The sequence below is a fragment of the Coregonus clupeaformis genome, chromosome 29 (genome assembly GCF_020615455.1).
Source record: "Coregonus clupeaformis isolate EN_2021a chromosome 29, ASM2061545v1, whole genome shotgun sequence".
Lineage (NCBI taxonomy): Eukaryota > Metazoa > Chordata > Actinopteri > Salmoniformes > Salmonidae > Coregonus > Coregonus clupeaformis.
In genome coordinates, this window is record NC_059220.1 from 46,355,119 (window position 1) to 46,377,849 (window position 22,731).

At 40.3% G+C, this 22,731-nt stretch overlaps 1 protein-coding gene across 2 annotated transcripts in view; it reads right to left on the reverse strand.

Annotated features, from left to right (window-relative positions):
• LOC121587322 (protocadherin-11 X-linked-like) overlaps positions 1-21,969 on the reverse strand; it is a 325,044-nt gene extending 303,075 nt beyond the window's left edge. For both annotated transcript variants that reach the window (XM_041904232.2, XM_041904233.2), the window contains exons 1-2: positions 21,204-21,969; positions 9,147-9,732 (exon numbers count right to left, since the gene is read on the reverse strand). In XM_041904232.2, coding sequence (XP_041760166.2) covers positions 9,147-9,686 — 540 coding nt within the window. In that variant the 5' untranslated portion in view covers positions 9,687-9,732; positions 21,204-21,969. The remainder of the gene's footprint in view (positions 1-9,146; positions 9,733-21,203) is intronic.
• Positions 21,970-22,731: the final 762 nt, after the last annotated feature.

A 22,731-nucleotide genomic window follows, 5' to 3' on the forward strand; every position in this document is an offset into this window, starting at 1 on the left:
TGTATGTTTCGGTGTTTGTTGATGGCATGTCATGCCTAAATTTGCTAATCTTGCCAATGAAAAAATCATTAAAGTAGTTGGCAATATAAGGTTTTGTGATGAATGAGCCATCTGACTCAATGAATGATGGAGCTGAGTTTGCCTTTTTGCCCAAAATTATATTTAAGATGCTCCAAAGCGTTTTAGTATAATTCTTTATATAATTTATCTTTATTTTATAGTAGCCTTTACCCATGGTGATGGATGAAAAATTGATTTTCATGCATGTTACATAATGTTTTATACCCCAGTGGCACAGGAAGCCATGGAAGGCCACAATACACTTTCTTAAACTAAGATACATTTTTTTAAGTCAAATTTTAATCCAGTTTCCATTTTGTTTGATTTTAATTATAAGAATATTTAGGGGTGCCAATAATTTTGACACCTTTATTTTTGAGGAAAACATATATTGCTTAATAAACAAAATCTCTTTCTCTGAGAAATTGTATTAGTATAACATAATATCATTGTCTAATTTTGTTTTAGCATTAAATATAGCTAAGTTTTTGTATTATTGATTTTATACAGTCTTTTCTGCTCATCTTTATCAAGATGCCAATCATTTTGGAGGTGACTGTATATGTATATACTGTATGTGTAGAGATCTATGAATGAAATATCTATGTATATACAGTGGGGAAAAAAAGTATTTAGTCAGCCACCAATTGTGCAAGTTCTCCCACTTAAAAAGATGAGAGATGCCTGTAATTTTCATCATAGGTACACGTCAACTATGACAGACAAATTGAGGGGAAAAAATCCAGAAAATCACATCGTAGGATTTTTTATGAATTTATTTGCAAATTATGGTGGAAAATAAGTATTTGGTCACCTACAAACAAGCAAGATTTCTGGCTCTCACAGACCTGTAACTTCTTCTTTAAGAGGCTCCTCTGTCCTCCACTCGTTACCTGTATTAATGGCACCTGTTTGAACTTGTTATCAGTATAAAAGACACCTGTCCACAACCTCAAACAGTCACACTCCAAACTCCACTATGGCCAAGACCAAAGAGCTGTCAAAGGACACCAGAAACAAAATTGTAGACCTGCACCAGGCTGGGAAGACTGAATCTGCAATAGGTAAGCAGCTTTGTTTGAAGAAATCAACTATGGGAGCAATTATTAGGAAATGGAAGATATACAAGACCACTGATAATCTCCCTCGATCTGGGGCTCCACGCAAGATCTCACCCCTTGGGGTCAAAATGATCACAAGAACGGTGAGCAAAAATCCCAGAACCACACGGGGGGACCTAGTGAATGACCTGCAGAGAGCTGGGACCAAAGTAACAAAGCCTACCATCAGTAACACACTACGCCGCCAGGGACTCAAATCCTGCAGTGCAAGACGTGTCCCCCCTGCTTAAGCCAGTACATGTCCAGGCCCGTCTGAAGTGCATTTGGATGATCCAGAAGAGGATTGGGAGAATGTCATATGGTCAGATGAAACCAAAATATTACTTTTTGGTAAAAACTCAACTCGTCATGTTTGGAGGACAAAGAATGCTGAGTTGCATCCAAAGAACACCATACCTACTGTGAAGCATGGGGGTGGAAACATCATGCTTTGGGGCTGTTTTTTCTGCAAAGGGACCAGGACGACTGATCCGTGTAAAGGAAAGAATGAATGGGGCCATGTATCGTGAGATTTTGAGTGAAAACCTCCTTCCATCAGCAAGGGCATTGAAGATGAAATGTGGCTGAGTCTTTCAGCATGACAATGATCCCAAACACACCGCCCGGGCAACGAAGGAGTGGCTTCGTAAGAAGCATTTCAAGGTCCTGGAGTGGCCTAGCCAGTCTCCAGATCTCAACCCCATAGAAAATCTTTGGAGGGAGTTGAAAGTCTGTGTTGCCCAGCGACAGCCTCAAAACATCACTGCTCTAGAGGAGATCTGCATGGAGGAATGGGCCAAAATACCAGAAACAGTGTGTGAAAACCTTGTGAAGATTTACAGAAAACGTTTGACCTGTGTCATTGCCAACAAAGGGTATATAACAAAGTATTGAGAAACTTTTGTTATTGACCAAATACTTATTTTCCACCATCATTTGCAAATAAATTCATTAAAAATCCTACAATGTGATTTTCTGGATTATTTTTTCTCATTTTGCCTGTCATAGTTGACGTGTACCTATGATGAAAATTACAGGCCTCTCTCATCTTTTTAAGTGGGAGAACTTGCACAATTGGTGGCTGACTAAATACTTTTTTTCCCCACTGTATATATATATATATATATATTAGCGATGTTAGTAGTCCAATGCTTTTGCCATATTTTCAATTTAAGCCTACTAGAACGTGTGTGCCCCCAGGCTTGGAGGGAAGCACAAGTCATTCTGCTACCTAAGAATAGTAAAGCCCCCTTTACTGGCTCAAATAGCCGACCAATCAGCCTGTTACCAACCCTTAGTAAACTATTGGACAAAATTGTGTTTGACCAGATACAATGCTATTTTACAGTAAACAAATTGACTACAAACACAGCACTTACACAAATGACTGATGATTGGCTCAGAGAAATTGATGATACAAATATTGTGGGGGCTGTTTTGTTAGACTTCAGTGCGGCTTTAGTGTGTTCTTTAATGGAAGCCTCTCCAACATAATCCAGGTAGAATCTGGAATTCCCCAGGGCAGCTGTCTAGGTCCATTACTTGTTTCAATATTTACTAATGACATGCCACTGGCTTTGAGTAAAGACTGAGTGTCTATGTATGCGGATGACTCAACACTATACATGTTAGCTACTACAGCGACTGAAATGACTGCAACACTTCACAAAGAGTTGCAGTTAGTTTCAGAGTGGATGGCAAGGAATAAGTTAGTCCTAAATATTTCTTAAACTAAAAGCATTGTATTTGGGACAAATCATTCACTATACCCTAAACCTCAACTAAATCTTCTAATAAATAATGTGGAAATTGAGCAAGTTGAGGTGACTAAACTGCTTGGAGTAACCCTGGATTGTAAACTGTTATGGTCAAAACATATTGATACAACAGTAACTAAAATGGGGAGAAGTATGTCCATAATAAAGCGCTACTCTACCTTCTTAACAGCATTATCAACAAGGCAGGTCCTACAGGCCCTAGTTTTGTCACAACTGGACTACTGTTCAGTCGTGTGCTCAGGTGCCACATAAAAAGGCCTTGGCTCAGAACAGGGCAGCACGGCTGGCCCTTGGATGTACACAGAGAGCTAATGCTAATGCATGTCGATCTCTCCTGGCTCAAAGTGGAGGAGAAATTGACTTCATCACTACTTGTGTTTATGAGAGGTGTTGACATGTTGGGTGCACCGAGCTGTCTGTTTGAACTACTGGTGCAGCTTGGTCACCATGCACACCCCACAAGACATGCCACCAGAGGTCTCTTCACAGCCCCCAAGTCCAGAACAGACTATGGGCGGCACGACTACATGGAACTCTATTCCACATCAAGTAACTGATGCAAGTAGTAAAATTAGATTTAAAAAAAAACAGATTAAAAAACACCTTATGGAACAGCGGGGACTGTGAAGCATACACACACACGATAACATACGCACTATACACACACGTACACATGGATTTTTGTACTGTAGATACAGTGGGGAAAAAAAGTATTTAGTCAGCCACCAATTGTGCAAGTTCTCCCACTTAACAAGATGAGAGAGGCCTGTAATTTTCATCATAGGTACACGTCAACTATGACAGGCAAAATGAGAAAAAATAATCCAGAAAATCACATTGTAGGATTTTTAATGAATTTATTTGCAAATTATGGTGGAAAATAAGTATTTGGTCACCTACAAACAAGCAAGATTTCTGACTCTCACAGACCTGTAACTTCTTCTTTAAGAGGCTCTTCTGTCCTCCACTCGTTACCTGTATTAATGGCACCTGTTTGAACTTGTTATCAGTATAAAAGACACCTGTCCACAACCTCAAACAGTCACACTCCAAACTCCACTATGGCCAAGACCAAAGAGCTGTCAAAGGACACCAGAAACAAAATTGTAGACCTGCACCAGGCTGGGAAGACTGAATCTGCAATAGGTAAGCAGCTTGGTTTGAAGAAATCAACTGTGGGAGCAATTATTAGGAAATGGAAGACATACAAGACCACTGATAATCTCCCTCGATCTGGGGCTCCACGCAAGATCTCACCCCGTAGGGTCAAAATGATCACAAGAACGGTGAGCAAAAATCCCAGAACCACACGGGGGACCTAGTGAATGACCTGCAGAGAGCTGGGACCAAAGTAACAAAGCCTACCATCAGTAACACACTACGCCGCCAGGGACTCAAATCCTGCAGTGCTAGACGTGTCCCCCCTGCTTAAGCCAGTACATGTCCAGGCCCGTCTGAAGTTTGCTAGAGTGCATCCAGAAGAGGATTGGGAGAATGTCATATGGTCAGATGAAACCAAAATATAACTTTTTGGTAAAAACTCAACTCGATCGTGTTTGGAGGACAAAGAATGCTGAGTTGCATCCAAAGAACACCATACCTACTGTGAAGCATGGGAGTGAAAACATCATACTTTGGGGCTGTTTTTCTGCAAAGGGACCAGGACGACTGATCCGTGTAAAGGAAAGAATGAATGGGGCCATGTATCGTGAGATTTTGAGTGAAAACCTCCTTCAATCAGCAAGGGCATTGAAGATGAAACGTGGCTGGGTCTTTCAGCATGACAATGATCCCAAACACACCGCCCGGCAACGAAGGAGTGGCTTCGTAAGAAGCATTTCAAGGTCCTGGAGTCTCCAGATCTCAACCCCATAGAAAATCTTTGGAGGGAGTTGAAAGTCCGTGTTGCCCAGCGACAGCCCCAAAACATCACTGCTCTAGAGGAGATCTGCATGGAGGAATGGGCCAAAATACCAGCAACAGTGTGTGAAAACCTTGTGAAGACTTACAGAAAACGTTTGACCTGTGTCATTGCCAACAAAGGGTATATAACAAAGTATTGAGAAACTTTTGTTATTGACCAAATACTTATTTTCCACCATAATTTGCAAATAAATTCATTAAAAATCCTACAATGTGATTTTCTGGATTTTTTTTCCTCATTTTGTCTGTCATAGTTGACGTCTACCTATGATGAAAATTACAGGCCTCTCTCATCTTTTTAAGTGGGAGAACTTGCACAATTGGTGGCTGACTAAATACTTTTTTTCCCCACTGTATGTGGTGATGGAGTAGGGGCCTGAGGGCACACAGTGTGTTGTGAAATCTGTGAAAGTATTGTAATGTTTTTAAAATTGTATGAACTGACTTCATTTTGCTGGACCCCAGGAAGAGTAGCTGCTGCCTTGGCAGGAACTAATGGGGATCCATAATAAATACAAATACAAATACAAATATTCCAATGATGTTGGTTGTAGTCCAATGATGTTAGTCGCCCAATGATGTTAGTCGCCCAATGATGTTAGTAGTCCAATGATGTTAGTCGCCCAATGATGTTAGTCGCCCAATGATGTTAGTAGTCCAATGATGTTAGTAGTCCAATGATGTTAGTCGCCCAATGATGTTAGTCGCCCAATGATGTTAGTAATTCAATGATGTTAGTCGCCCAATGATGTTAGTCGCCCAATGATGTTAGTCGCCCAATGATGTTAGTCATCTAATCACGACAGTCAAAGTTCCATCTCAGTAGCAACAAATGATTTAGAGCCGGTGTTGGCAGAAACTGGGGGCGGCTGACTAAAGTCCCCTCTCTGCAGACCTTTTCAATATTTCAGATTATCATCTGATGCATCTTTGAATCAAGTTGATGACCTGATTAAACCTAGAGGAGACTGGGACTGAATCAAGTTGATGACCTGATTAAACCTAGAGGAGACTGGGACAGGCGGTGAGCTGAACACAGGCAGTGAGCTGAACACAGGCAGTGAGCTGAACACAGGCAGTGAGCTGAACACAGGCAGTGAGCTGAACACAGGCAGTGAGCTGAACACAGGCAGTGAGCTGAACACAGGCAGTGAGCTGAACACAGGCAGTGAACTGAACACAGGCAGTGAGCTGAACACAGGCAGTGAGCTAGCTGAGCGCTTTGTTTACAGCAAGCATCATCCAATGAAGAACATTAATCAATTATGAAATGCCAATTTGAGTTATTTGAGCTCCAACACATGTTGTATCTATTACAGTATTACGGCATTAACTGGCATCTGTAAATGAACACATAAATGTATTCAGGCTTTACTGATTTTCTATGACGGCAGAACCTAATTGTGCTACCATATGCTCCTAATAGCCGGGCAAACAAGTTAGATGTATATCCCCAGAACATAATTTGTAAACAAAGAAGAGTTGTTGCTCCAAATCCACCCACTGAAATAAAGAGTCCCTCTTTCTCTCAACAACGAGTTTATCTGGCTCTCCTATAGCAAGATATTGATCTACACAAGGTGATCCCGACAGCACCCGCCCACAACAAATGTTGTTAAGCGATAAGAGATACTGAAAATGACTCAAAATAGGAAGGATTCGGTTTCCTGCAGTGTGGTGCAAAACCTCTTTAAATGCTTGGAGAAAAATAACGTTTTGGAGGAGGGTAGAACCCGAAACAACAAAAGTCAATACCTCCATACCTTGAACCTGACCTGCTTCACACGGTCAACGTCTCAAATGGTACCCTATTCCCTATATAGTACCCTCGTTTTGACCAGAGACCATGCATGGTATTACTTTCCCCTGACCTTGGATGTGTTCTTAGAACACCTTTGCTGCATTCCAAGATGACGCTGCTAATGGTACACATTCCATTTTAGAATCCCATAATTAAAAGGTTGTTATGAACGATACCGCTACGCTCATTATTAAGGTGGCATGACTGATTTCATAAAGGTGTTACGAATGCCTTATTTAGGCCTATACCCCCTTCAAGTAAAGTGTTAATGAACATTATGTGTGATTTAAAACAGACTATTATGGGATGGCATTATGTATTAGCCCTCTATATGAAAAGACAGACCAAACCTGGCTTTGAATTTAGGTGGCTGTCACATCTAATCTGTCCTTTTCTGATATCAGCTAGCCTACATGTCTGTCAGCTGAGGGGACAGAACTGGCCTACTGTGATGACACACAGGGGAAGCAGTTTCAGCTTCATGTCAGGGACAAAACAGGAACACTGTGATGACACACAGGGGAAGCAGTTTCAGCTTCATGTCAGGGACAAAACAGGAACACTGTGATGACACACAGGGGGAAGCAGTTTCAGCTTCATGTCAGGGACAAAACAGGAACACTGTGGTAGTAAACTATTATTCTGTGTGGAGCTCCACAGACAAATCTCTGAGGACAAATACAAAGATAGTCCAAGGGGTGGATTAAAGACCCAGCAGCTATTATAGGAAATGCTTGCACAAGCCTCCATCGAACTAAAGACTGTACGGTGCATGTATGAAATTCACTTGAATATATGTCCTCATGGGTACTGTACCTCTATGCTGTGTTTATGGACTGCTTTTCAGAAAACCTATTTTGAATGAAAAGGATGGATAGATATATATGAAACAGCAATATTTCCCCAAGGAAGATGAGATGCAACTGAATCGAAATAAACTATATTAAAAAAAACAAGAATAGGAAAGATAAAATGAATCTAAATAAATACATTGAATAAATAAAACAAGGATGTAAAAAATCTATAATATACATGAGGAGGAGACAATGACTGGAGATCATCATCGTTGCTATGTGCAGAACGTTTGGCTGGTCATTTTCCAGGCATGAACAATTCAGGACATTTTCAGCGGGGGAGGCCTTGGCACAGAAATGACTCATAAAAATGCAAATTGGTAATCAAGTCAGACATGGGCAGCAAGGATACTGTTAATGTTCACACAAAGAAAAACTTAATCTGAGACATCCTGATAGACTCGTATCATCTCACACTCCCAAAAAACATCATCATGTCACCGTGATTGAGACAACAACCTTTTACATTTACATTTTAGTCATTTAGCAGACGCTCTTATCCAGAGCGACTTACATTATGTTTTTATTTTTCATACTGGCCCCCCCGTGGGAATCGAACCCACAACCCTGGCGTTGCAAACGCTATGCTCTACATCCCTGCTGGCCATTCCCTCCCCTACCCTGGACCAATTGTGCACCGCCCCATGGGTCTCCCGGTCGTGGCCGGCTACGACAGAGCCTGGATTCGATCCAGGATCTCTAGTGGCACAGCTAGCACTGCGATGCAGTGCCTTAGACCACTGCGCCACATTTCATGTAGATGCTTGTAATAGAAGATAATGTTAGAAGATAATGATGTTCCTGCCTTTATGTGTGTTTAGTGCCTCATCGGCAAAGCAAATGGTGTGGTTTAGCTCCCTTTAAAAAAAATCAGAATTTGAATTCACAAGCAGGCCTCAGATAATCTGCAATATTCATCTTCTTCCACTATGTCTCGAGTATTGTGTAGACTATAAATGGAGAATGCATGACATTATCCTACAATTTTTTTTTCAGGCCGACTTCATTAAGGCAACTGAGAATATTGCGCTGCGATTTAATAGAACATCAATTAGGTTATAAAAATAACGTTGGGGTTTGGCATGAGACACCTATTAACACAATATAGTACGTTCCTTTTCTAGGCAATAATCTACAATACTCCCGACATTTAACCTTTTTCTCCGGAAAATTGGAGGATTACGCTGTGTCTGCAATTTTCCGTGTTATGGGTTTACAGCGAAACTACACCTTTGCTTATCACTTGCTACACATAATGACATAAAGCCTTTTCAAAGAAAGCATGGTGGTTCCACGGTGGCCTAAGGCTCTGTTCTGATTTAAGCGTGGTACGTGGCCCAGAAAGTCTAACTACAAACAACAGCTCTACTAACACATTGCCTTATATGTTCAACCTAATGCAGGTAAACAGCGGTGAGACTGGGGAGGGGTTGCTAAAACTTATAGAACTGCTCTGTCTTTGATGGAATGTTAAAATGATTTATGCAAGCGGTAAATGCCACATTTTTTATAATTTGTGTAACTGTTTTCCCCACAAATAAGGAAGAAAACAAACAATTCCTAAAGCATACAATTTATTGATCTTAATGTCAGTCACTCGATCCTGACAGAGAGAAGTGTGCGAGCTCACCTTGACAAGTTCATAGTGTTGAATCCCATTGATCCCCACATCTGGGTCATACGCAGAGGGCACGGGGTACCGGGTGTTGATGGCTGTGTTCTCTGGGATGGAGATGTTTATAACGGTGGACTGGAAGAGTGGAGCGTTGTCATTGACGTCCTCAATCAGGAACCGGATCTTGACCAGACGGAAGATCTCGTCAGGCAGAACGGCTACCTCGATCTCGTAGAAGCAGCGCTTCTCGTTGAATACTCCCGAGCAGAGCTTCTCGCGGTCGATGCGGTGAGCCGTGGTGAAGATCTCCCCAGTGTTGGCCTCCACCCTCACCAAAGGCACATCGCCCGTTTTGTAGACGGGCTTGAACTGCAGTGGCGAAGACAGCTTTAAGTCAGGGTCAAGGTTAAGGTCCAAGTCCTTCCGCAGATTCCCGATGCGGACATTCTCGGGCTGCTCCTCCCTCACCGTGTAGTCTTTCTCTTGGGCCCAGGACAGCAGGACCAGGCAGGTGAGCAACACCACCAGCACATTAGCCTGACCTGCTAAGTCCATAATCAGAGAGGATGGGAGCTTTTCTTGTAAGGCTGCAACTCTGTCACTGGCAGAGAGAGAGAGAGAGAGAGAGAGAGAGAGAGAGAGAGAGAGAGAGAGAGAGAGAGAGAGAGAGAGAGAGAGAGAGAGAGAGAGAGAGAGAGAGAGAGAGAGAGAGAGAGAGAGAGAGGGGAAGAGAAAGAATCTTGTCACTGCAAAAGTTACATGACACCCAGGTTACGTCTGAAAATGGCACCCTATTCCCTGTATAGTGCACTACTTTTGACCAGAGCTCTATGATCAAAAATAGTGCACTATATAGGAAATAGGGTTGCATTCCAGACCCATATATTCTGACTGTAATTAGTATGATTCTCTCTAATGGAGAGGGTTGAACTTGACCTATCAACCTAACTAGCTCTGAGCCTGCATCTCTCCAATGTCTATGAGAGCAAATTAACAGCAGTTTTACACAATGAACCTTTGATGACACCCCGTTGAACACAAAAGACATGAAAAGGTTATTAGTTCACATATTCCATCAATCTGTTACATTGCGGTAATCAACCAATTAATAATTTCCTTGCAGGGAGGTTGTGTGCGAGGCAATAGACAATCTTGTATTAATGTTTGATGAGTTCAGCTAGCGTGAGGCAGTACGTTTGGTACATGAGTTGACCTTGAGGTGTCGTCAGGGTTTTAAAGATAAGTAGCTTGGGATTTCAGTCAGATCGTCACGGGCAGGAAACATGGGAAAACACTAAGATTTGGCCCCGGTCAAAAGTAGAATATATGTGCACTGGAGTATATAGGGAATAGGGTGCCATTTTGGGATGCGGCCTACATCTTCCAGTGTGGTGGATAGGTGTTACTGTATGCAATAACCTTCATTTGAATGCAGAGTCATTGATTAGAGATACATTGCTCATGTTAACAGCAAATTAACTCAGAGCCTCATTTACGGAGTATCTGAGAAGAACTGGAATGTGAAAGATTCCATGAATGCCCTGCCATATGAAAACACTACATTCTTCATTATAATGAATTGACATATTTCGACAACCCACCATGTCTCACATTAGATTCATATTATCATAGAATATAATCATACAATGTAATCATTAACATTACAGTGCCTTGCAAATGTATTCATTGCCCTTGGCGTTTTTCCTATTTTGTTGCATTACAACCTGTAATTTAAATGGATTTTTATTTGGATTTCATGTAATGGACATACACAAAATAGTCCAAATTGGTAAAGTGAAATGAAAAAAATATATAACAGAAAGGTGGTGCATACATATGTATTCACCCCCTTTGTTATGAAGCCCCTAAATAAGATCTGGTGCAACCAATTACCTTCAGAAGTCACATAATTTGTTAAATAATGTCCACCTGTGTGTAATCTAAGTGTCACATGATCTGGCACATGATCTCAGTATATATACACCTTTTCTGAAAGGCCCCAGAGTCTGCAACACCACTAAGCAAGGGGCACCACCAAGCAAGCGGCACCATGAAGACCAAGGAGCTCTCCAAACAGGTCAGAGACAAAGTTGTGGAGAAGTACAGATCAGGGTTGGGTTATAAAGAAATATTCAACACTTTGAACATCCCATGGAGCACCATTAAATCCATTATTTAAAAAATGAAAGAATATGGCACCACAACAAACCTGCCAAGAGAGGACCGCCCACAAAAACTCACGGACCAGGCAAGGAGGGCATTAATCAGAGAGGCAACAAAGAGACCAAAGATAACCCTAAAGGAGCTGCAAAGCTCCACAGCGGAGATTGGAGTATCTGTCCATAGGACCACTTTAAGCCGTACACTCCACAGTGCTGGGCTTTACAGAAGAGTGGCCAGAAAAAAAGCCATTGCTTAAAGAAAACAATAAGAAAACACGTTTGGTGTTTGCCAAAAGCCATGTGGGAGACTCCCCAAACATATGGAAGAAGGTACTCTGGTCAGATGAGACTAAAATTGAGCTTTTTGGCCATCAAGGAAAACGCTATGTCTGGCGCAAACCCAACACCTCTCATCACCCCGAGAACACCATGTTTTTCATCGGCAGGGACTGGGAAACTGGTCAGAATTGAAGGAATAATGGATGGCGCTAAATACAGGGAAATACTTTAGGGAAACCTGTTTCAGTCTTCCAGAGATTTGAGACTGGGACGGAGGTTCACCTTCCAGCAAGACAATGACCCTAAGCATACTGCTAAAGCAACACTCAAGTGGTTTAAGGGGAAACCTTTAAATGTCTTGGAATGGCCTAGTCAAAGCCCAGACCTCAATCCAATGGAGAATCTGTGGTATGACTTAAAAATTGCTGTACACCAGCGGAACCCATCCAACTTGAAGGAGCTGGAGCAGTTCTGCCTTGAAGAATGGGCAAAAATCCCAGTGGCTAGATGTGCCAAGCTTATAGAGACATACCCCAAGATACTTGCAGCTGTAATTGCTGCAAAAGGTGGCTCTACAAAGTATTGACTTTGAGGGGGGGGTGAATAGTTATGCACGCTCAAGTTTTCTGTTTTTTTTGTCTTATTTCTTGTTTGTTTCACAATAAAAAATATTTTGCATCTTCAAAGTGGTAGGCATGTTGTGTAAATCAAATTATACAAACCCCCCAAAAAATCAATTTTAATTCCAGGTTGTAAGGCAACAAAATAGGAAAAATGCCAAGGGGGGTGAATACTTTCGCAATCCACTGTAGTTAATACAGTTTTCTCTAACATGCTCCATGTATTGTTATTAGATAGAAAATATGGCCTCTGTCTGATCTCTCTCTATGACGAAGCCCATGGTAAATGAGTCAATAGTCAACAGTAAATCAACAGCCTATGGTTTTCAGCGCCATCTGACAGTATTCATATATCAGTGTTTTCCTATTTGATGCCAGTTTGCTTGATAGATAGTTCCACCAATTATATCAACGCTTTGTGTGCTAAAACCTGGCTGGAGGGCAAAGGTCATTGCCAACACCAAAACTAGGCCATCCAAAGATGGAGCATGGAGATACGATGGCAGTTGCTCTGCTTCTTATAGCAAGAACAACTTTCAGGTTATTGGGATTAGAATTTATGGTAACACTATACTTTTTATTTCATTTATTTAACTTGTATTTATCCAGGAAGTCCCATTGAGGTCTCTTTTACAAGGGAGACCTGGACCAAGGGAGACTTAAAGGCTGCAGGTATAATGCTTTATGATGCCGTTGTGATGCATTATAAGACTTGTCATGAGGACCCATCTTTGCTTAAGTATGCAGCGCCCCTCATTGCTGGCTCAGTAACACACATTTTTTTATTTAACTTTAGTATCAAGAAATATTCCAAAAGTGTGGAACGTCTTCTCTACCACTCCATAAGGGCAGGGATATAATAGTATGCCATTTTGCAGACGCTTTTATCCAAAGCAACTTGCAGTCATGTTTGCATACATATGGGTGGTCCCGGGGATCGAACCCACTACCCTGGCGTTACAAGGGCCATGCTCTACCAGCTGAGCTACAGATTGTTATCGACCCATTTCCAGGCTCCCTTGTCTTACGAAAATACTAGAATCATTGGTCAACAAACAGCTGTGCTATTTTCTATCTGTAAATGGTATTCTTAATGTTAATAAATCCAAATTCAGATCTAAACATAGCACCACTACGGCTACCATGGTTGTTGTAAATAATATTGCAAATGCCTTAGAAAGAATTGTGCTGCCATGTTTGTAGACTTGTCAAAAGCTTTTGATACTGTAGACCATGTTACTCTGTTGAATAAACTGTCCTCGATAGGGTTGGGTACTGATGCTTGCCGATGGTTTCATAATTATCTCAATGACAAAACTCAGGCCATCAAGGTAGATGGGGTCAAATCTGAGTTCCTTGAGTTACATAAAGGGGTGCCCCAAGGTTCAATACTCTGCCCACTACTGTTTACAATTTATATAAAGAACATTGGTAATGCTGTCAAAATAAAAATGTATGCAGATGATACAGTGTTGTATTCCATTGCTCCATTGGTTGGCCAAAGCCTTTTCACATTTGAAGTCTGATTTTCAAACACTGTAGAGGTCACTATTGGATTTAAAGTTAGTGCTACATGCAAACAAACTCAAATGCATGCTTTTTTCTAGGTCCCATAACCCATATTGAAATGAATTTGGAATGACTAGTTTGAACGGTACACACATTGAGAGAGTTCCTTCTTACAAATATCTTGATGACAAACTGTCATTAAAAAAAAAAACATGCCATTGAGCTGGTGAAGAAGTTGAAGTTCAAGGTTGGGTTTATTTTACAGAAACAACATTTGTCTGACTTTTGTTAATAGGAAACCCTCCCATACCTTGGACAACTTGTGCGCCACCCATGGGTCTCCCGGTCTGCTTGCGACAGAGCCTGGACTCAAACCAGGATCTCTAGTGGCACAGCTAGCTACTGCGATGCAGTGCCTTTGACCACACAGCTGTACTACATTGGGGTTAAACGTGGATGTCTGAGGAACTGTCTTCAATAACGCTTAGCTTTTCAAAGTTATTTTTGAATTAATTCCAACAACTTACATCCAATCACTAACACATGAATTTGTTATTCCCGTCCCGCTGCATTCCAGGCCTATCCATCCGATCTCTGAGCATTTTCAATAAGCCTTATAGGAGCTGTAGTCACCCACACCCCATTGGTTAGGAGGTAATAAAGAGAGTATCAATCTACCTTTCATTTCTCTCCCAGCGCCGTTATTTAATATCCATCTCAGAGATTATGCACAGCCTGTGTTGAGAAGCGTTCAATGAACTCTGCATCTTTTATGTCTCATGAAAAGTCTATCTACACAGGGACAGAGCTAGTACACTGTCTTGAGAATACATCTATGACTACCCTATGAAAACTTTACAATAGGGACTATTTTGCATTGAGATGGTGGTGACGTCTAACTGCCAGGTAGCTTACTGGTTAAGAGCGTTGTGCCAGTAGCCCAAAGGTCGCTGGTTCTAATCCCTGAGCCGACTATGTGAAAAGCTGTCAATGTGCCCTTGAGCAAGGCACTTAACCCTAATTGCTCTGGATAAGAGCGTCTGCTAAATGACAAAATATATATATATATATATATATATAAAAGCATCCCTAAAGTAGGAAAAATTATTAAATATTTGAAGGATTTAATTTAACTTGTTTGGAATCAGCCAGAATGGCAAGATGTTCAATTGTTGTATCCTGTGATCTTATCTGACTATCTTTATGTCATCTAGCGTAGTGGTTAGAGCCAACAAGTTGAAAGAATCTGTCAATGTGCCCTAATTGCTCCTGTAAATTGCTCTGGAGAAGAGCATCTGCTAAATGACTAAAATGTCAAATGTAAATCTTCATGATGAAGAACTCAGGTGAGACTCATTATAGGGTTAGGGTTAGACTCATTATAAGCCTGTTGAGTTAGAAAAACATTGCTGACGGTATCCACATGACAGCCATCTATATTAAGGCTACTCTCAGCAGCATGGATACCAATAAAACAGTGTTGTGTTGTCATGTGAATGTAACACTGCATGGGGTTGTGATTTACTTGACTTTGAAGTTAGCACCTTTCCTAGAGGGAAAGACGGGATCATTACTATTCACTATGCCACGTGTGAAGAGGAGTCCAAGGCTGAACCTAGCCACAGATAATGAAGAGACCGGAGGTCCAAGGCTGAACCCAGCCATGGATAATGAAGAGACCGGAGGTCCAAGGCTGAACCCAGCCACGGATAATGAAGAGACCGGAGGTCCAAGGCTGAACCCAGCCACGGATAATGAAGAGACCGGAGGTCCAAGGCTGAACCCAGCCACGGATAATGAAGAGAATGTACTGAAGAGAAGTGTAATCCAGTGTCATGAATTAAAGATTATCTCGGTTTTTCTACATGTGACAATATCTTTCAGAACATAGCATCATGCAATTGTGAACTTGCAGGGTTACTTAGCTTACTTGTGTCTGTTTTATCTTCTACAACATCATTGTTGTGACTGTTTTATCTTCTACAACATCATTGTTGCGACTGTTTTAACTTCTACAACATCATTGTTGCGACTGTTTTAACTTCTACAACATCATTGTTGTGACTGTTTTATATTCTACAACATCATTGTTGTGACTGTTTTATCTTCTACAACATCATTGTTGCGACTGTTTTATCTTCTACAACATCATTGTTGTGACTGTTTTATCTTCTACAACATCATTGTTGCGACTGTTTTATCTTCTACAACATCATTGTTGCGACTGTTTTAACTTCTACAACATCATTGTTGTGACTGTTTTATCTTCTACAACATCATTGTTGCGACTGTTTTAACTTCTACAACATCATTGTTGCGACTGTTTTAACTTCTACAACATCATTGTTGTGACTGTTTTATCTTCTACAACATCATTGTTGCGACTGTTTTAACTTCTACAACATCATTGTTGCGACTGTTTTAACTTCTACAACATCATTGTTGTGACTGTTTTATCTTCTACAACATCATTGTTGCGACTGTTTTAACTTCTACAACATCATTGTTGCGACTGTTTTAACTTCTACAACATCATTGTTGTGACTGTTTTATCTTCTACAACATCATTGTTGAGACTGTTTTAACTTCTACAACATCATTGTTGTGACTGTTTTATATTCTACAACATCATTGTTGTGACTGTTTTATCTTCTACAACATCATTGTTGCGACTGTTTTAACTTCTACAACATCATTGTTGCGACTGTTTTAACTTCTACAACATCATTGTTGTGACTGTTTTATCTTCTACAACATCATTGTTGCGACTGTTTTAACTTCTACAACATCATTGTTGTGACTGTTTTATCTTCTACAACATCATATCACAATGTGTAGCCTGCCTGACAAGTGTACTTGGTGTTTTATATATCAAGCGAAACAATTAAAATATTTATTAATTTCATTCAATTCATTCAGATGGTTCAAGTAATCAAAGAGAGATGTGTGAAGAAGTAGCAGTGTCAGGGATGTTGGAGGCAGTGGTCAGGGGATTAAACATTCCATGGGGGGCTCTTCACCATATTTAGGTTAGATTCCTCATTAAAAACTTTATGTTTAGTCATGCTATGCTCAGATCTTTCTCAAGATAACACTCATCAAAACTATACATTGGATCTAATGGGATTGAGCAATTTATTTTATTTATTTTATTTTACCTTTATTTAACTACCCAAGTCAGTTAAGAACAAATTCTTATTTACAATGACGGCCTACACCGTCAACTTGTACAATTGCAAAACATGTACAGTTTGGCAACAAAGAATAGGGAAAGTAATGTAGAGAATTTTTTTTGAAGTTTAAATGTCAATCAAGCAGAACATCTTTCCATGCAAACATTTCACTCGATTCCAGAAAGAGCTATTTTGAGCCGTAGACAAGAGGTTTAATCCAGCAGACAACTCTGCTTCTCTTCTCTCTCTGGAGATAGAGCCGAGCAGGGCGAAGCTAGTAGCAGACAGATCCTGGATCACTTTACATGACAATATGATGGACAGGCCCGTCGGGTAGGGGAGTATTTTCAGACTGAGCTGTGGAAGAGGAGAGAGGGGGAAACACCTTCACCTCCCCAAATAACCTATTGATCTGGCATCTTAAACGGAAGTTTGATGAAGTGACTCCAGAAATGGAGTAGCAGCAACAAACTTCTCTATCCCCAAAACTATGATTTGGGTGTCCATGGATATACAGTACATGAAGAGTTATTTCTTAAAGCCTTGCTTGGTAACGCCAGTCTCTATCTCTCTTGGTTCCATGGATCTCCGACAGACTGGCAGACAGACCGGTTTATTGTCAAGATCTATTCAGTCTCCCTTTAAAAGATCTACAACCTAGAAGTTTCCTTATCTAGTTGTCACAAGAGGAATAATGGTAGATTTCTCTTGACTGAGTAATGACTTTGGTCTTCAGAGCTGGGGCCGAAGAAATTCCATGCCAAAGGGGTCCTGCTGATAAGAATGAACCATTGTAAAATAGCTAAATCGTATATACACTTCGGTATTTGAGTTCAGATAAGACAAATACCTTGTCCTAATTCTTCAGTCAAATTTGGGAAAAATCTAATTTAGTCCCAATGTACAGTAAATGCTTCAATCTTATATCAATCCCAAGGGAAAATAAATCAAACATTTCAAATTTTTCTTTTGTGCAATTGCATTATTTTCTCGATAGAAATGTCAACACAATGAGATAATAATCTAAATAATTTCTGTTTAATCTGAGAAAAAATATTTCAAGATATTGTACTCCTGAGTGGCGCAGTCGTCTAAGGCACTGCATCGCAGTGCTAACTGTGCCACTAGATCCTGGTTCGAATCCAGGCTCTGTTGCAGCCGGCCGCAACCGGGAGACTCATGGGTGGTGCACAATTGTCCAAGGTAGGGGAGGGAATGGCCAGCAGGGATGTAGCTCAGTTGATAGAGCGTGGTGTTTGCAACGCCAGGGTTGTGGGTTCGATTCCCACGGAGGGCCAGTATAAAAAAATATGTATTCACTAACTGTAAGTTGCTCTGGATAAGTGTGTCTGCTAAATGACTGAAATGTAAATGTTTTCCATAGATACAGAATCACCAACACAGAGGGGATAACTTAGATTGGCATGCCACATAGAATGGCATGAAAATCCTTCACTTCGTATCGCGTCAGTTAATCTGATATTACTGTGAGTCACTCTAGAGGGCAGTAAAGGGACATGATATGTTAACTACACATGGAATACTACCGACGCCAATATAAAGATCACTATCTCTTGAACCGCAAAATAGTAAAAATTATGAATATTTTGCCAACATTTGCTTTATTCAAACTTTTGATTGGATATTCAAATAACCCTTGGTAGCTATCAAGAGTAGTGAATAGTATTAGTTCAGTGTATTATTGTCCGTTTTCTAGGAAAGGTCATAGTAAGCATTTTCGAGAAACCATTGGTTTGGTAACCATAAAAAAAAAAAATATCTATACACTTGGAAAAAAGTAGTTTAGTGCAGCAGGATTCAATAAGACATGTTTGTTGTGTTAGCCAAATAGTCGATGAATACTATACTGTTCACAATAAAATACACACAATTGATACCATGTTTGTTAATGTGTTTGATGGTGGCCATGCCCTACGATACAGACATTATGCAGGCGCAAATTATATGTTTATCGTTCTAAATCATTGTGGAAGTCAGGCTACTGAAGAAATATAGATGTGATTGATGTGTATGTGATTTAAATTCAATACAACGACAGTTAAACGTTTTATTGTAACATACACAAGCACAGTGAAATGCTTAACTTGCATGCTCTAACCAACAGTGCAGTAATCAACATCAAAATAGTATAACTAATAAATAACAATAAATACAAAATAAATTATATATATATATATATATATATATATATATATATATATATATATTTATATATATATATTAAAATTTAAAAAACACAATAAATAGTGAATAAGATAGAAAGCTATATACAGGGTCAGTGCCAATACCAAATGTGCAGGGATACTGGAGTATTTCAGGTACATAGATATAGGAGGGTATTAGGAGAAAGTGACTGGTAGCAGGATAAATAATCATAAACATAATAATATTAATAATAATAATAATAATAATAATAATAATAATAATAATAATTATAATTATAATTATAATATCATATTTATGATAAGGGGAAAGAGGAGAACAATTCACAACTACATTTTGAAGCATGCAACTGAAGTATCATGGTTTTGGACACTGTTGCTATAGCTTCACCAGCTATAAAACCATAAAGCAATATAAAACCAGCTGCTTATCAATTCGTGGACTTGTAAGAGGCAACACCAGTCAAAGACAACATCCAAATGAAACACTCAGGTGTCATCCTTAATTACCATTTGAAGAATCGTTTATCATTCAACTTAGCATTAATTAGCGCAACTAAGGACAACTAAACAATGGTTAATTAACACAACTAAGGACAACTAAGCAATGGTGTAGGCCTACATTTGAATATATGTAAAACTAAGCTTGTAGAAGTATTATGAACACTCCAGGTTACACTGAGTTTAGATCTAAGCACTAAAGCATTAACGATCTCTGTTAGCCTACACTGCAATCCATATCAATTACCAGAAAAGCTTAGAAGACTCAAGACATCTTTCTAAGGGTAAATTCAGACATGTCATATAAGTCAGGAAATCATTAACCAATCAATCTGGATAACATGCGTCAATAAAATATGAATAGCTTCCATTTTCTCATATAAGGTACAGGCCTATGGTTAGTTTGATAATCAAATCGACCTAAGGTCCAATAACAGTATTTCATCGCCTGCTGTTTTAGGGGCTATATGGAGAGATGGAGACTGACGGATCTGTTAACCAGTGAATCCCCTCAATAAAATTAAGCACCGGGAACGTTGAGCATGGATATGTGCCTCAGTTTCCCTTATAGCCTATTGCATGTCGTTTTCGAGCATGGAGCGTATGGGGTACTGTGTTTACTGTACATCATATGTGTTCGTCAAGAGCACTAATCAGTCCTATATCAAATAATGGACCTACTGGCAATGCTAAATGGAAAGGGGATAATGCCCCCGAAGTTGAAAGGGTACACGCTGCCTGCCAGTCTCTGTGTGATTTATCCTAAATGCTATTGGCCAGGGAGGTCTGCCTTAGTTAGGATACACATGAACCGTTATTTAGGTTAGCAATGTGGTTAAGGTTAGGGGTTAGCTGGCCGTGCCAGCTAGTGACCGCTCTGCGGAGCTGCCTCCATAACAAGATTCCTGACGAAAAAAACACTAACCTGCTTAATAAACATGCAGTGAAAAAAACTCACCTACTGAAAAGTATGCTGTAGCCCAGCTTGCCAATCTTAAACATTTAATTTGAAAAAAAATGTTGACCACGCGCAGGTTTGACTAACTCATGACCCGCCGACAATGATGGTCATGCGACACCGGACAGCTAATGTTGAAAAGTATATTCGGTAATACCCTATAGGCTGCTTGAAGAAAATATCAATGTTTTGAAATAGGTCGTGACCACAACTATAACGACGTTCACTATAACTATAATGAGCTGAATGTTTTTTTTTTTGCACTATGGATGGTGTGGCTGATCATATCCGATGCGTAAAGACTTGGCCCAACGGGGTTCTCGTTTTAACACTGAATGCGATTATTGTGATATTATCTATAAGTTGTTTGATCACATTTTATGGTGGCATGCATGCAACCCCGTTATCGAGGGATGCGAATCAACTGCGATGCGGCAGACGGTCGGTAGCCTGTAGCCTACCGTTTGCGTAAATTGGTGGTCAATTCCTTTAGCCTACCGACATCATAAAAGTATTTTCCTCTATATAGGTTGAACAATTTCCTTCTTAAATGTACATTATATTTCCATGTGACATGCGACATTGACAACTTATAGGCTGGTATTGAGAATGAAATAAGCTAATAATAGAAACTAATTATGTTACCTATTTTTCCTTGACTCTAGTGATGATAATAATAATGCTTACCTTAAATCCCTTGAAACAGAATATGGAAAATCAATCGCAATTCCCGTCACGTAGCGACATCACTGCTTTAGAAGAAGAAGTGCCATATAATTACACTGAAGTGGAATAGGGGAGAAAGAAAATCCTCTTCCGTAGCGGGAATCAAATAAAACACAAATCAACAGGGTTATCCACTAAAGAATATTATCCATGCCCTATAAAGTCTATCGTCCACATGCGGAAGGCAAAAACCATTGATTGCAGAATAACTTTGTAACTCAAAGAGCCGATGTAATTCCTCTTCAGATATCTTGGGTTAAACTGTGATTCAATCACGGGCGGCAGGAGAGATGCTGATGGTCCAAGTTGCTTGACCCTAAATAGCCCTAGCCAACGTGTGTTTTAAAATGTTTTCTCTTGCTATAAATTGTGAAAACCGCTTGTATGGAAGACCGTTTCACTGAGCATGTGTTACAGCTTTTTAACAAGCGCATAAACTTCCATCCAAGAGCGCGCAAAAATGAAACAGTTTGGTACGATGTCTGAAAACTTCAGTTCTGACAGCACTGTTTTCATTTTTGTAATGGTTATTATTCAGCTAAAAAAAAATAACACGTAAATGGGCTGTAGCCTGGGTAGTGTTCTGTCCCCCAACGGAGTTGGATGAAAGTGTTCCTTAGTGCAGCATCACTTACAGCGGGGCTGAAATAGACATTGTGCTGTATCTGTGTGCTAAGCTGTGCCTAGTTGTCTCGGTAGTATTGTATGAACCCGGTCCCTCAGTACTGCCCACCTCTCTGCCTCCGACTGGCATCACTGTGAGAGGAGGAGTCTACAATAAATAGTACTGCTCCCATCCTCTTAAAGCTGCACTGCAAAGAGGAGATCCCTGCATTGTTTTAGCTGGATGTAGAGTCTAGTGTTGACCACCACAAGCACCACAAGATGCATCGGCTCTGCACTAGCCTAGCCTGGTCAGTCTCGCTCCAATAACCACCTGAGAAAGACGGGGCACTGCACTAGCCCAGCCTGGTCAGTCTGGCTCCAATAACCCCCTGAGAAAGAGAGGGCACTACACTAGCCCAGCCTGGTCAGTCTGGCTCCAATAACCACCTGAGAAAGACGGGGCACTGCACTAGCCCAGCCTGGTCAGTCTGGCTCCAATAACCCCCTGAGAAAGAGAGGGCACTGTTCACATTTTTTTTTAACAGGGGTATCTTGACCATGCCCATGTTAAATCATTAGTGGTTGAAAACGATCCGAGGGCATCATGGATTCCCAAGTGCATATTATTTGCTGACTTGTGTCATGTTTTAAATGCAAAGCCAATGTGATAATGACTTTAATCCCTATGGGAAGCACTTAACATAAAGTTGCTCTTAAAATTATACATAAGTTTTAACAGTGTGATAACATCATGGTAATACGTTGTTACATAGTAACTGCTATGTTATTGCAAATCCAGGTGGTGTAGTGTTGTTTTATGCTATTAAACAGTAATAACAGTCCCTAATCCACTTGGGTGATAACAAGTGGTTGGCCTTTCATA